Source organism: Arvicanthis niloticus, chromosome 10 (genome assembly GCF_011762505.2).
Source record: "Arvicanthis niloticus isolate mArvNil1 chromosome 10, mArvNil1.pat.X, whole genome shotgun sequence".
In the NCBI taxonomy this organism is placed as follows: Eukaryota; Metazoa; Chordata; class Mammalia; order Rodentia; family Muridae; genus Arvicanthis; species Arvicanthis niloticus.
In genome coordinates, this window is record NC_047667.1 from 21,746,842 (window position 1) to 21,760,239 (window position 13,398).

General features: G+C 46.1%; 1 protein-coding gene across 18 annotated transcripts in view; it reads right to left on the reverse strand.

Moving 5' to 3' along the window:
* Nfasc (neurofascin) overlaps window positions 1-13,398 on the reverse strand; it is a 169,748-nt gene that overhangs the window by 40,213 nt on the left and 116,137 nt on the right. For all 18 annotated transcript variants that reach the window (XM_076941162.1, XM_076941160.1, XM_034512752.2 and 15 more), the window contains 6 exons: window positions 11,665-11,776; window positions 11,088-11,272; window positions 9,841-9,972; window positions 1,544-1,687; window positions 787-898; window positions 314-480 (listed from right to left, as the gene is read on the reverse strand). In XM_076941162.1, coding sequence (XP_076797277.1) covers window positions 314-480; window positions 787-898; window positions 1,544-1,687; window positions 9,841-9,972; window positions 11,088-11,272; window positions 11,665-11,776 — 852 coding nt within the window. The remainder of the gene's footprint in view (window positions 1-313; window positions 481-786; window positions 899-1,543; window positions 1,688-9,840; window positions 9,973-11,087; window positions 11,273-11,664; window positions 11,777-13,398) is intronic.

Sequence of the window (13,398 nt, forward strand, 5' to 3'; positions counted from 1 at the left end):
GAGATGTCAGGCATAGAATACAACTAGCTGTAAGATTAGTGGAGAGTTCCTGTGTGTAGGGTTCTTGGGCCAAGAAATCTATGATGTGAGTGCTGGTTTGGGGAGGTAGGTGAGCCCCTGGATCAGGTTGATAGGCTGCCTGCCTCAGTGTTCCTACACTTGGGTCAGCTGGAGTCACTGAGAGGACATGCTGATGTCCACCAGGATCAGACCTCAGGCAGGAGCATTTCCAAAAGCACTAGCACCTATGGATAGCTGTGAGCATGGCTTTATTGCCCTACCTGAACTCCCACTAGTGAACCCCCTTGCTTACCTTTGACCTCCAGGCGGACTTGATTTTCAGCTTTGCCCAGGATGTTGGTGGCCACACAGGTGTAGATGCCTTGGTCCTCTTTGCGAATCATCTTGATTTCTAGACTGCCATTTTCATACACGTGGTAGTTACCACCATCCAGGTTGCTTCCTTGCCCATTCTTAAACCTCACAACAGAGCAGCAAACACAGCATACTGAGAAAGGACTGGCCCAAGGGAGCCAGGAAGCAGCAGAGTCCATGGCAGGGTGGGGGTGGGGTGGGGCTGGGGAGCTCAAGGCTAACACAGAGTCCTGAGTTGTGTAGGCTCTGTCTATAACCACTAGCTGGAAAGACTCAGCCCCTCTGAACAATATGGGGGTTCACCCAGATGGCCAGTTTTGACTGTTTAAGGATCCCAGGTTTTTCAGGGAAGAAGGGAAGCAAAAGAGACAGACTACCTCTGCTGGGGAGACCTGGTCTCCTGGGACTTACCATCGGAGTGTTGGAATGGGAGACCCAAAGAACGGACAGTCCAGCCGTGTCCGGTTGTAAAGGATCACCCTGATGAGCTGGTTCCGGGGAGACAGCATCCGAGGGGGTACATCTGAAACCCCAGAGGGCCAATTTTCCAATATGAGTGTGAAGCACATCCTTTCCTCTCCTTCCCTTGCTCCTCCCCTTACAGCAGCCTTCCAGACACCTAGCTGCCCTCATCTGTCCCTTCCTTTTACAAGCCTTGTCTAAGGGAAACAGATCCAACCTACAGTCCCTGGAGTGGGTTCAGGTGTCCCAGGAGCATTACAAATGCTGCCCAACACAGTTGTAGACCACAGTCATGTTACAATGTCAAAGGATGTCATCTTTGCTGTTTAGATGAAGAGGGAGTGAATTTATCCATCTGTCTGTCCCACATCTGCCCCATATCCAGACTGGCTTTTGCAAAGGATTTCCCCAAAGTGTTTCACAGCTTCTGGAGCCGATCCTCCACAGCCCCGAGACATGCTGTATCCACCAGTTCTCGCTGCCCTCTCCTTGCCCAAGGAGTACAGCAGCCATACTCAGAAGCACTTCCTATGCAGCCCCTCTGATGGAATGACTCTATGGTCACCTGGCTTGGTGGAGGGCAAGCCCTCCATTCATGGGTCACACCTTCCCAAGCCTGCCCAATATGCCTAGGCTGCAGAGAAAACGCACCTCACGACATCACTAGACCCCAGGAAGGCCCCACTGTCAGTAGGCAGAGACTCACCTAACACACTGACAAAGGCATTGGCCAGCAGGTAGCCATGTTCATTGGATGTGTTACATTGGTACACTGCTCTGCTGCTGATCTGAGTGTCCCGGAAGATGATAGTGTCTCCGGCCACCTCACGGTTGGGATTGGGTGGTGCCGCTACAGGTAAGAAAGAGAGGCTTCCCATAAGAAATGGAACAGGGCAGAGTGAAGAGCATGCAGGGCTCTCTTCCTCTTGACAGGGTCCCAAGTATGCTAAGGATTCTGTAGAATGTGAACCCAAGTAGACCCAGCCTCTACACTCAGCACTGTCGAACTGTGTGACCTGGACCCTATGGGAATTTGTTTCTCCATCCATCATCTGGTGGGAACCTGACTCTTTGCTTTCTGCAGGCAATAGCTAGACAGCTGTGGTTGAAAAATAAAAGCTATGGAAACAGACTTTGTAAATAGGAATCTAAGCGCATCTCCAGCCAGTGTTGTTAACACTGCTTCAGTTCCTGCTTTGTGAGACAACCCACCACCTCATGGGATTTTGTGAGGATATCCTGAGACTTTTCTTTTTTTTCTTATAAAAGATTTATTTATTTATTTTATGCATATGAGTACACTGTAGCTGTCTTCAGACAGAGCAGAAGAGGGCATCAGATCCCATTACAGATGGTTGTGGGCCACCGCGTGGTTGCTGGGAATTGAACTCAGGACCTCTGGTAGAGCAGTCAGTGCTCTTAACCCCTGAGCCATCTCTCCAGCCCCCATCCTGAGACTTTTCATACAGGTGTAAAGTGATTAGCGCAAGGCCTAGCAATACTGTTAGTGTTTTCACTCAATTTATTTAGTCAACTGATTAGTTTTCTGAGAGCTCTTGTTGGCCCTGAACTCATTATGTATCCCAGACGAGACTTACACTCATGGCAATCCTCCTGCCTTAGTTGCTAATCATTGGGATTGCAGGCATGAGTCAATGTGCCTGACATTCATTCATTATGATCTTAATCCAATGTGCACTGGCAAGAATACAGCAACATCTAAATGGCCAAACCCACCATCTTCTTCTCCTCTGGGCAGAACCTCTTTCATATTAAAAAAAAAAGCTGCCCACTGGCAAGAGCTTTATGCCAGCTGAGTCTTCATGTTTGCAAAAAGGTCTTCCTAAGATAAGTTGCCTACATAGAGGCCATTCTTGTCAATAGTTCTCCTGTGTTGCTACATTTGGGGAGCTGTAGGTCCTGTCCATATGTCACTCTGGGACTTGGGACAATCAAGTAATACATCTGTCCTGAGGGAACACCATTTCTGTCTTCACCATGAGAAAGAAAGAGAGAGGAGGGAATGATGAAAGGAGGGAATGATAAGGAGCTGTAAAAAAGAAAAAAGAGCTTTGCAGAAATGTCACTTTTCTCATTTGTAACCACTGGAAATGTCTGGGCCTGGAGGCAAACACTTTGGCTTGCTGAGACTGAGCTCACTGGGATTGCTCAGACCTACAAGTGACAGGAGTCTGGCCCTATGGCGCCACACAACAGATGAGAATCTGGGGACTCAGCAGAAGGTAAACGAAGGCAGAGTCTGTGTCCTTATCATCTGCCCTGGGACCTACTCAGCAAAAAGCCACCAGGGAAGTGGCGCCACCAACTCAAACACATCCTTGCCTGGCCAATTTCATGAACCCAGTTTTCCTGCCAGTCACTTCTCTTAGGTACTCCCTGCAGACAGATGACCCCAGAGCTCAGGCTCAGCTCCAGGCTGTATCTACAGGACAGAGATCTGAAGTGTACCACCACTGCCTACTTCCCCCAAAGTCTATAAAGACAGAGGAGAGTGGTCTACAGGCTGGGGCTACATCTCTGCTCATGATGGGGGTAATGAAACTCCCTGGGGATAGCTATAGATTCAGTTTTAGCCAGTGCAAGCCCTGTGAAGTCCAACGCAGTCTATAGCTAGCCTGCTTACTGCCCCTGTGACCTCCTACAACTCAGAGCTTGGTTTCCTCCCTTATTGTGTTTGTGAGGATGCAAACCCAGTGCCCAGCAAGCTGCCTCCCTGCTTTGCCTGTCTTTGCTTCTCCAAGCTTGACTATTTTAAAAATGATTTTTCTACTTAGCATACAAAAGTTATGGGATGATAGTCATACACACACACACACACACACACACACACACACACACACACACACACACACCACTGTACTTTAGGCATACTTTTCCCCACTACCACACTCCCATCTCCCCCTTCTCTTGTTTCCACCCCCCAGTCTCCTTTCAGTCTTCTGGCTTAGCCTCTTGAGTGGCCCATCATGTCCAGCTTTATAGTTTGTGTGTGCGTGTCCTTGTCAAGTTTGAGGTCAGGGCAACACAGGCTTCCTAGAACAAATCTGCTTGCGTTCCTTCCTTTCGTGAACAGCTGAGAAGCGCTGGTGTTCACACTTCCTTATAGGTCTGTTGAAGTCCGCAGTGAATCCTGCCTTGGCCAGGTTTTCAGTTTATTACTTCTTTGGGATCTGTTTAAGTTGCTCGTGCATTCTTGATTTAATTTTGGTAGGTGATGGGCATCTAGATCTTACCTATTTCTTCTAGGCTTTTCAAATGATACGTTTTCCTAAACTATGTCCTAAATATTCTCTAGATTTCATTGAAATCTGTCGTGACGTCCTCCTTTTATGTCTAACTTTATTAATTTTGGAATCCCCTCTTTCTCTCGGTTCATTGATGAGAATTTATCAATCTCACTTATTTTTCAGGAACCACGCTCAGTTTCATGGAGACTTAGTACAGTTCATTTTCTTTCCATTTCACTAATTTCTTCTCTGATTTTTGTTATTGCTTTCCACCTACCGCTTTGGGGTTTGGATTGTTCTTGTTTTCCTGAGGCCTTGAGGTTCATCCTTGAGTTATTTATATGCGCTCTTTCTGTATACAAGCTTGAAGCTATGAATGTTCCTCTGAGAACGGCCTTTGTTAGATCCCAAAGGTTCTGACAAGTGGAGCTTTTATTTTTCATTTGAATCTTTCAAGTTTTCCTCACAGATTTCGTCAGTGGCCTGCTGCTCATTCAAAAGCATTTGTGAGCATGTGTGGGTTTTCTCCTTATTGGGGTCCAGGAATAATTCACTGCACCCTGAATAGATACAAGAAGCTATTTCAATTCTTTTGTATTGTTAAAACTTGTTTATGGCATAAATGTGACCTATTTTAGTGGAAGCTTCATGGATTAGAGACAAACGTCTATTTTACAGCTGTTGGGTGGATTTTCCTGTTAATGGCAGACAAGTCCATTTGATCTTGGGTGTGGGTTAACTCTGAAGTTTCTTTACTGACTATTGATAAGATGGGATATTGTGGTCACCCACTATTGTTGTATCAGGAACCATCTGTCCTCCCATACACATATACAGAGTGCTTGCTCTGTGAAGTGGGAAGCTTCAGCATCCAATGCATATATACTTACAATTATTCTCTCCTCTTGATGGAGTGTTTCCTTTACTAAGTATGTAGTGGCATCCTTCACCTTTTGTATTAGGGGTTTGTTAGTTGACTATGCTGGACAGGATAGAGTCTTCTTGGTTTTTCTTATTCATCTACTCTATACAAGAAAATTACATTCTCTGCTGGGTTCTCTAGGCTGAGGCTGTACCCCTCTTTGTGTTTAGGATTTCTTTAGCATTTCTGCAGAGTGGGTTGGTAATCAAGAATTGCTTCAATTTGAGTTTCTCTTAGAATGTCCTTATCTCTCCATGAATTTATTTACTTTTTAAATACTTATTTAGCAAATGTGGTATGGTATGCATGTGCCATCTGTATATCTGGAAGTCAGAGGGAAATGTATAGAATCGGTACTCTCCTTCTACCCTGTGACCAAATTCAGGTTGTCAGGCTGAGCCGTATCTCCAGCTCCTCTACATGAATTTTAAAAGATAATTTTGATGAATATAGCGATTTTGGTTGATAGTTACTTTACTTTACTTTCAATGACTGAAGCAGTCACTGAAAAAAACCCATGCTTTCTTGGTCAGATAGGGGTTTGTATTGAGGGCTGATGTTATTCTTTTTTTTTTTTTTTTTTTTAAGATTTATTTATTTAATTTATATGAGTACACAGTAGCTGTCTTCAGACACACCAAAAGATCGTTTGGCATCGGATCCCATTACAGATGGTTGTGAGCCACCATGTGGTTGCTGGGAATTGAACTCAGGACCTCTGGAAGAGCAGTCAGTGCTCTTAACCGCTGAGCCATCTCTCCAGCCCCCCCGCCCCCAATGTTATTCTGATGCCTTTGTGAGTTGACATTTTTCTCTTACAGTTTGGCCATTATTTGTTTGCTACTTTGGGCATCTTGCCTATGTTGTGTTATCAATCTCTGGTCATGGCTATTTGGGATTCTAAATGCCTTTTCTGTTTGTGCTGACTAGTTTATGGAGACTTGACACAAGCTAGAGTCACCGAAGAGGAAGGAGTCTCAAGTGAGAGAATGCCTCCATAAGACTGGGCTGTAAGCAAGCTTATAGGACATTTTCCTAACTAGTTATTGGTGTAGGAGGGCCAGCCCACTGTGATGGTGCCACTCTTGGGCAAGTGGTCCTGTGTTCTATAAGAAAGCATGGGTGAACAAGCCATGGGGAGCAAGCTAGTAAGCAGCCCCTCCCCATGGTCTCTGAATCAGTTCTTGCTTCTAGGTTCCTGCCATGTTTTAGTTCCTGTCCTGACTTCCTTTGATGATAAACAAAGGATGATGTAGACATATAAGCCAAGTAAACTCTCTCCTGACCAAGTTGTTTTGGTCATGGTGTTTTACCACAGCAAAAGAGACCCCGACTAAGGCAGTGCTTAGATGTCTATATTTACATCGATATCGATTGTATCTCTGGATTTTTGGAAGTCATATATAAAAAAATTACAAAAAAAAAATCTTAGTGATGTTTTTTAAATTTAGTGATGATTGCTTCTTTGGCCTTTCCTTCTATTCCTGATAATCTTTCTTCTTCATGGTGTGTCTATTGATGGTTTCCATTGTGTTATTTTACTTGATTCATTGAGCTTTTCATTTCAACATTTCTATTTGATTTAAAAAAAAAAAAAAAGAACCCAAAACTAAAAACCAATCTCAGTTTCCTTGTGCATCCTTGTTGCTGACTTTTTCCTGTGCTCTTCTTCTGACTCCCTTGTCTGTATCGCTGGCTCTCATCTCTTGATCCTGAACTGATCGCTTGCTTCACTTTATTTGTCTGCGTGTTTCCATCATCTTTGAGGTCACAGATCGTTTTACATGCAATCATTTGAATCTTTCATCTGTAATTTGCTAATTTCACCTCTTTGAGTTCAGAATCTGAGGAACCATGCTCCTTTGCGGGAGACGTACTGACATGTTTGTTCTTGTTTCTTGTGTGTCTGAGCTATGATGTACACATCCACTGGCCTTGATACCTCCTCCAGGTTCATTTGTGTGTCATCTTATTGAGCCTTTAAGGGGTCATTTCCCAGTACTATCCAGAGTGCACAGCAAATTGCTGAGACAGCAACCACACCAAGCCATACTTGGCATAGAAATACATTTAATATTGGATAAAGCCCATGGATGCATCACGAATGGCTGTAGAACAGAAATGGTAAAATGTAGTATGTGCTATGAAGTTGAAAATTATTTAGAGCATATACAAAAATAGTCAATAGATGAGACAAAGAAGGGGAAAATACACAGAGTCAAGGTTAGATAGAAGGAAAGACAATGAAGAGGCGTGCCTAGCACAATGTCAAGAAGATGTCGGGGAAAGAACATAGTACACAGATACAGGATCTCCAGGGGAAAGTCTGTAGGGAAGGTGAGATGAACGTAAGAAATGGAATAAAGCAGACCACGAAGCACTGTTTCAGGCTGGGGATGTTGCTTGGTTAGCAAATTGCTTGCTGCAAAAGCACAGGGCCTGGCTTTGATCTCAGAGTCCATATTAAAAAAAAAAAAAAAAAAAAGCCAGACATAGTGACACATGTTCTAATCCCAGCACCAGGAGGCAGGGACATCTGGGGTTCCCTGGCCAGCCAGTCTAGCCTACTTGGCAAACTCCAGGCTAGTCAGAGATCTTGTCTCTAAAAACAAGATAACAGCTCTTGATGAATAACGATTAAAGTTGTCCTCTGGCATTTACCTGTGGGCACATGTGTGAACACACACACAGACACACAGACACACACACACACACACACACACACACACACACACACAGACACACACACACACACACACACACACACACACACACAGCCTTTATTTGAAAACTAAGATAAAGGATAGTAAATGTGTAATAAGAAAAGAAAAAGGAGGGCTGGAGAGATGGCTCAGAGGTTAAGAGCATTGGCTGGTCTTCCAGGGGTCCTGAGTTCAATTCCCAGCAACCACATGGTGGCTCACAACCACCTATAATGAGATCTGGTGCCCTCTTCTGGCCTGCAGACATACATGCAGGCATAATGCTATATACATAATAAATAAACCAATCTTAAAAAAAAAAAAGAAAAGAAAAAAGGAGAAATACAGGAGGCTAAAAAAGGAACATATTAACAATGAAAAATGCCTACACACATGAAGATAAGTGTGAGAAGAATACAATATTAAGGCAAAAAAGCTTTTAAAATAAGCTGAAGTAAAAAGACTCCTAAACATGCAGAAAAAAAGAAAAAGTGAAATTCAGGGGTGGGGGAAACAAAGAAGTTAGAGCAATTTCTTCCTGGAGCTTTTGAAGGTTGAAACACCAGATTTAGTGGATTTGGATTTGAGGATCAGCTGCAGGGGACCCTGGACTCTGGGGACCCTGGACTCTGGAGTGAGTTGTGCTGGTGAGGAACCTGTTATGGTGGGAGCATGCCTGCCATGTTCTCTTCACTCAGTGGCCCCTTCTCCGCACGCCATGGGCCTCTGTTGGCCACACTTAGCTTTGTGGCCTGTGGGCTGGATTCTTTCATTCCTCTGGGCTCCACAGTTCGTGTAGCCTGTGGTGGAAAATGTTCTCGCTGGAAGTGTCTCCCAAGGACACTGAGTGGGGGACAGAGGCATGGCGCCTCACGACAGGCAGCCCTGCCATGTCCTTTCCATGCCTCCCAATGTCAGCCTGCCTGCTGTGGATACGGTTGTGTATGTCAAGAGGTCAGATGGAGCAGAGAGGCGTTTGCAGAGATTGATCCACCCACTGACCTCAGGCTCAGGACTTTTAAAACTCCACAATTATTCTGAGTTGAGAAGATCAACTGCCAGCCCCTAAGGGCGAGACTATTTTACTCTATACACCAGTGTTTCTCAACCTGTGGGTCTAAAGGGGTCACATATCAAATATTCTGCATATCAGATATTCTGTATATCAAATACTTATTTATATTATGATTCATAACAGTAGCAAAATCACAGTTATGAGATAGTAAGAAAATAATTTTATGGTTGGGGGTCACACAACATGAAAAACTATATTAAAGGGTTGTAGTGTTAGGAAGGTATAGAAGTGTGTTATACACACCTGGCCACCTGGGCCGAGCTGCTGTACACACCTGGCCACCTGGGCTTTCATCTTGCCAGCATCAGGTGCTCTCCTGGCTGTGCCTCACTCACCCCTCTTTCCCTGGCCTTTCTCCTTAACCACAGCACACTGAGGCAGCTTCCTCCTGCGGCCTCTGAGTTCCCACCCCACTAGCTGATATCCCTGCTTACACTTCCCCAGCCCCTTAAAGAAGTGAATGACTAGACAGTTAAAAAGTCAAACAACTGGACAGAACAGAACGTGAAAACCAGACCAACATCATCAGCTCAAAGGGATCCCGGGATGCCTACTCAATCCATCTGGACAGGACCGTTTTCCCTCAAATACTTATGTTTTGTTTTTCTTTGCATTCAGCCATAGTCTTCCTCATGGTCACATAACTCTGCCTTTTAAGTGGCCTTTGTTAGACAGTAAGACTTAGATCCATCATTGGTTAACAACAATAGACTTAATAACCTGCTAAACCCCACCTACCACTCAGAGTCCAAACCTGAGTTGAGGCTTCAGTGTTCAGATTCTAAACTGGGCTCTAGAGTTATGCAGAAAGCAAAGGTTAAGAAAACCACAAAGAAGCACAGATCTCTAAACACAGGAACAGAACCACAGGTTCTAGGCTACTTAGTCTCCTGCTTCATCAGAAAAATAAGGAAGGCTTCCTACTTCTGAGATGCCTGCAGAGGAAGGTTGCTGGAAGCAATGCCTATGAGCCGTTCATCTCCTTCACTTTGGGGACATCTAGCTCACCAACAGAGCCTCTGAGTGTGGAGGGGAAGATGGAGCAGCTTGACTCACACTGCAAAGGTTCTCCATTCACCATCCACTGCACAGTCGGCTTTGGGTTCCCATTGGCTCGGCATACCAGCCTCCCATCTTCACCAGGAGCCAGGATCAGGTTCTTGGGCTCATCCAGCCAGTATGGAGCAGCTGAAAGACAAGGCAGGCAGAGGTAGATGGCACAGGCCAGGCACGAGAAGCCAGGTGGGCTCTTGTGTGAGGGTAACCCCTAAGTCCAGCCCCGATCACTCATCCTCAGGATGATGGCTCAGCCCAGCCTGCAGGTGGCTGGTTAGCTAAACCCACAGAACAGAGTCTGCTTGTTAGGATTCTCCAAAGGGCATTTAAAATGTACGGATGCTGGGGATCATCCAGACCTACTGCAGCTGAGTTGTCAAGGGCCCGAGTGGCTGAGGCTCTGAGAGGTCAGGGACATTGACGATGAGCTTGGTCGCGCCCTTTGGGATTCTGTTGTTATAAGAATGAAAAGTCCTGAACTTTTTTACTTTTAGGCACTGAACTCTGGTCAGAGTCCTTCTTGGCTGTTCATGCCTTCCCATTATTTGAACAATTTCTTGTGAACACGTGGGTTTTTCTGAGAAAAGAAACTTCTAGATTAAAGCCTCCAAAATCTTGTTACTCACCAAAAAGAATGAGAAGGCACTTGTGCGTGTATAGTGCTGAGGACAAGGTCATATAACCAGCCAACTGTATGCCGAGAGGTTGGACGCAGCCTCAGCCCTCGACCTCCCGGTCTGCAGTGTTGCCTGGGCTGAGCAATGACCCACACAGCCCACCATCTAACCGGGACCCACAAGGACAGGAGCTCTAGGGTTGAGACAGCTCAGGTCTGCTTTGGGGGGGAGGGAAGTGGCTTAAAACCGATTTGGTCCATAATGATTCTTATCCTTAAGAAGAAGAAGCATAGTGCCATGCATACAACACAGACAGCACAGGCTAAGACGACACACCACAGACGGGAATGCAAAATGAAAGGAAAGGCTCTGTGAGGGATCTCACTTGCAGAGAGAGCCCAGAGCTGGGCAAACACCAAGGTAAATTTTCCTTCCCTCAGTATCCATGCCCATGGATGCATGTAGTTGCAAACCCAGGAGTGATACCACCAAGGCAGCCCAGCGTTGCCATTAGCCAGGACACTGGAAGTTCCCCACTCCCTCTGCCTCCCGGCCACAGCAGGAAGGGTGTCATGACATTTGTGTTCAGGGCTGGCAACATAATCATAATGAGAAATACACACAACGTACCCTTTACTCTCACCGAGATCGTGTGCCGGATGCTGCCCATCTTGTTGGAGGCCAGGCAGAAATACTCCCCAGAGTCCTCTTCGGAGACATTGGTGATGCGCAGAGCCTTGTTAAAGTTCTCGAACTTGGCCTTGTTGGATGGGAGGTCCCCACCTTTCTTGTACCATGCAATGTCTGGTGTTGGGCTAGTACAGGGATCAAGCAGAAAACAAAGGGCCCAATACTGAATGTGTCTTCTGAAGAGCCTGACACCCAGACATCCTAAAAGTGGACTTGGGCCCAGGAGGGAGGTGTATGCCCTCTAAAACCTGGGCTTTTCTATTCACAGGAGGCTGTCTGGCCACAGGAAGGCAGAGGTAAGACGCCTTGTGATTTAATGCATCTGCAGCATGCCCAGCCATTGCTTTTTCTCTTTTCCCAAAGCAGAAACAGCCATAGTGGGATGCGGATGATAGACATACAGCGTTCTGCTCACGGGCCTGCTTGCTTTCCCTTTCCCTGTATACTCCAAATGTGTGGATAGATGCCCTCCCATCCTTCAGGAACAGGGCTAGAAGATGGTGCAGACTGTACGTACACTCCAGAAGCAATGCACTCCAGCAGCAGGTCCATGCCTCGTAGTACCATCTGACTGCTTGAGGTGCCCTGGGGATACATGAAGCTAGGCGTTCTTTCTGCAACTCCTCGGGCTGAAACAGGATAGAGGAAACTTCTGTGAGCCTCCTGCCCAGGTGTGCCAACACTATTGGGTTAGAAAGAAATGTCATCATGCCCCACTGCTGGGTCCATCCAGCCCAAGCCACCCCCAGGATCTTTAAAAAAATGTGTTTAGAAGCTTGGGGGGGGGCGCTCTGCTCCACCAGCACATGTATGTAACCAGTTCCAGGTTCTGTCGAGAGGAGCCCAGAAGCCCTTTCCTTCCTCTGGGAAGGGATGGGCTGTGGAGCATTGAGAAGTCCATCTCTGGCATCTGTGTTGGGATGGTGGGGCCCCTAGGCCAGGTCATCTCAGCCTTGGTCTATTCCCCCCCAAGACAGGGACATGGAAGAAAAAGAAGCCACAGGTTGGGGGCATAAGACAAGCCATCTGCTCTCTGAGACCCTGATAAGGAGCTGGCACAAAGCATCAAGGCCCCAGATAAACAGAGAATTATTAATGGCTTAGCAAAGACGCAAAGTATGAACAAGGAGAGATGATTGGAAAGTTGTCTGGGGCCAAGCCCACTCTGCCTCCTCGGAACTCTTGACTGCATGAGAGATGGGGCGGGTGTGAGTGGTAACTAGGCTGGGACAGCTATGAGATAGCCAGACATCTTCCACACAGGTTTTAGAGGCTGGGTGGTCTGTACACCAACACTGTTCCCCGTGGAAGGGGCCATGCCAATCAGGGTGCATCCATGGAGAGTAGATCTAAGCCTTACTTGTTTTTTATACTCTTTGTAGAACTCCATGGAAATAGGTAAAATAAAAAATAAAAAATAAAAAAATAAAAAATAAAAAATAAAAAAATAAATGTTCACCCAGAAATCCCAAGCCAAACAGGAAACTGCAGGAGGAATTACTGCCTTAAACACATGAAGATTGAAAGATGAATATAGCCTGAGACACCGTGGGTCGTAGGCTCAGCCAGGCAAGAGGGAAGGAGGGGAGGCAGAGCTGCTAGGAGCTAGGAGCCCTTGGGGATGCCTGGAGTGGGAACAAGGGCATCCCTCTGGGTTTAACTGCTGCTGGTGGGGGGAAGACTGGCTGGTAGGCATCCAAGCTCAGTATCTTGTGCTTCCCATGGAAGCTGGCTGCCCCTGCAGGTATCTGGGTGAATCAGGGAGGCTCCTGTCCTGAGGATGCCCAGCTTCTCTTCATTAGCCATTGGGAAACATCTCAGAGAATTTATCTTTTATCTTTTGTCAAGGGAAGAGATGTTAAAACACACACTGAGGTATTTGGGCTCCTGGCACGATAGAACAGACGGCATATGGCACATGTTCAGGAGATATTTGTGGAGCTGACAAGTTAAAGAGGGAAGAAGAAACAAAAAAAGGAGGAAAGAGTTTACCCCCACACAGTCTCATCTATCACACCAGCACACACACACAGAACAGCGGCAACTTCAGGGTTAATCCATTAAATGGTTAGTTGGTTACTGTCTATACCTGCAAACCTAGCAGCATCCACGCTCAATAACCAGGAAGCAGCAGCTTCCTCCCATCACACAGTCACAAAAACAAGCAAACAAACAAACAAAAACAAAAAACCCCACAGTCATGGGCACCAAGAGGACAGAGAGACTCCAGGGCAAAAGGTTCACATCAAGT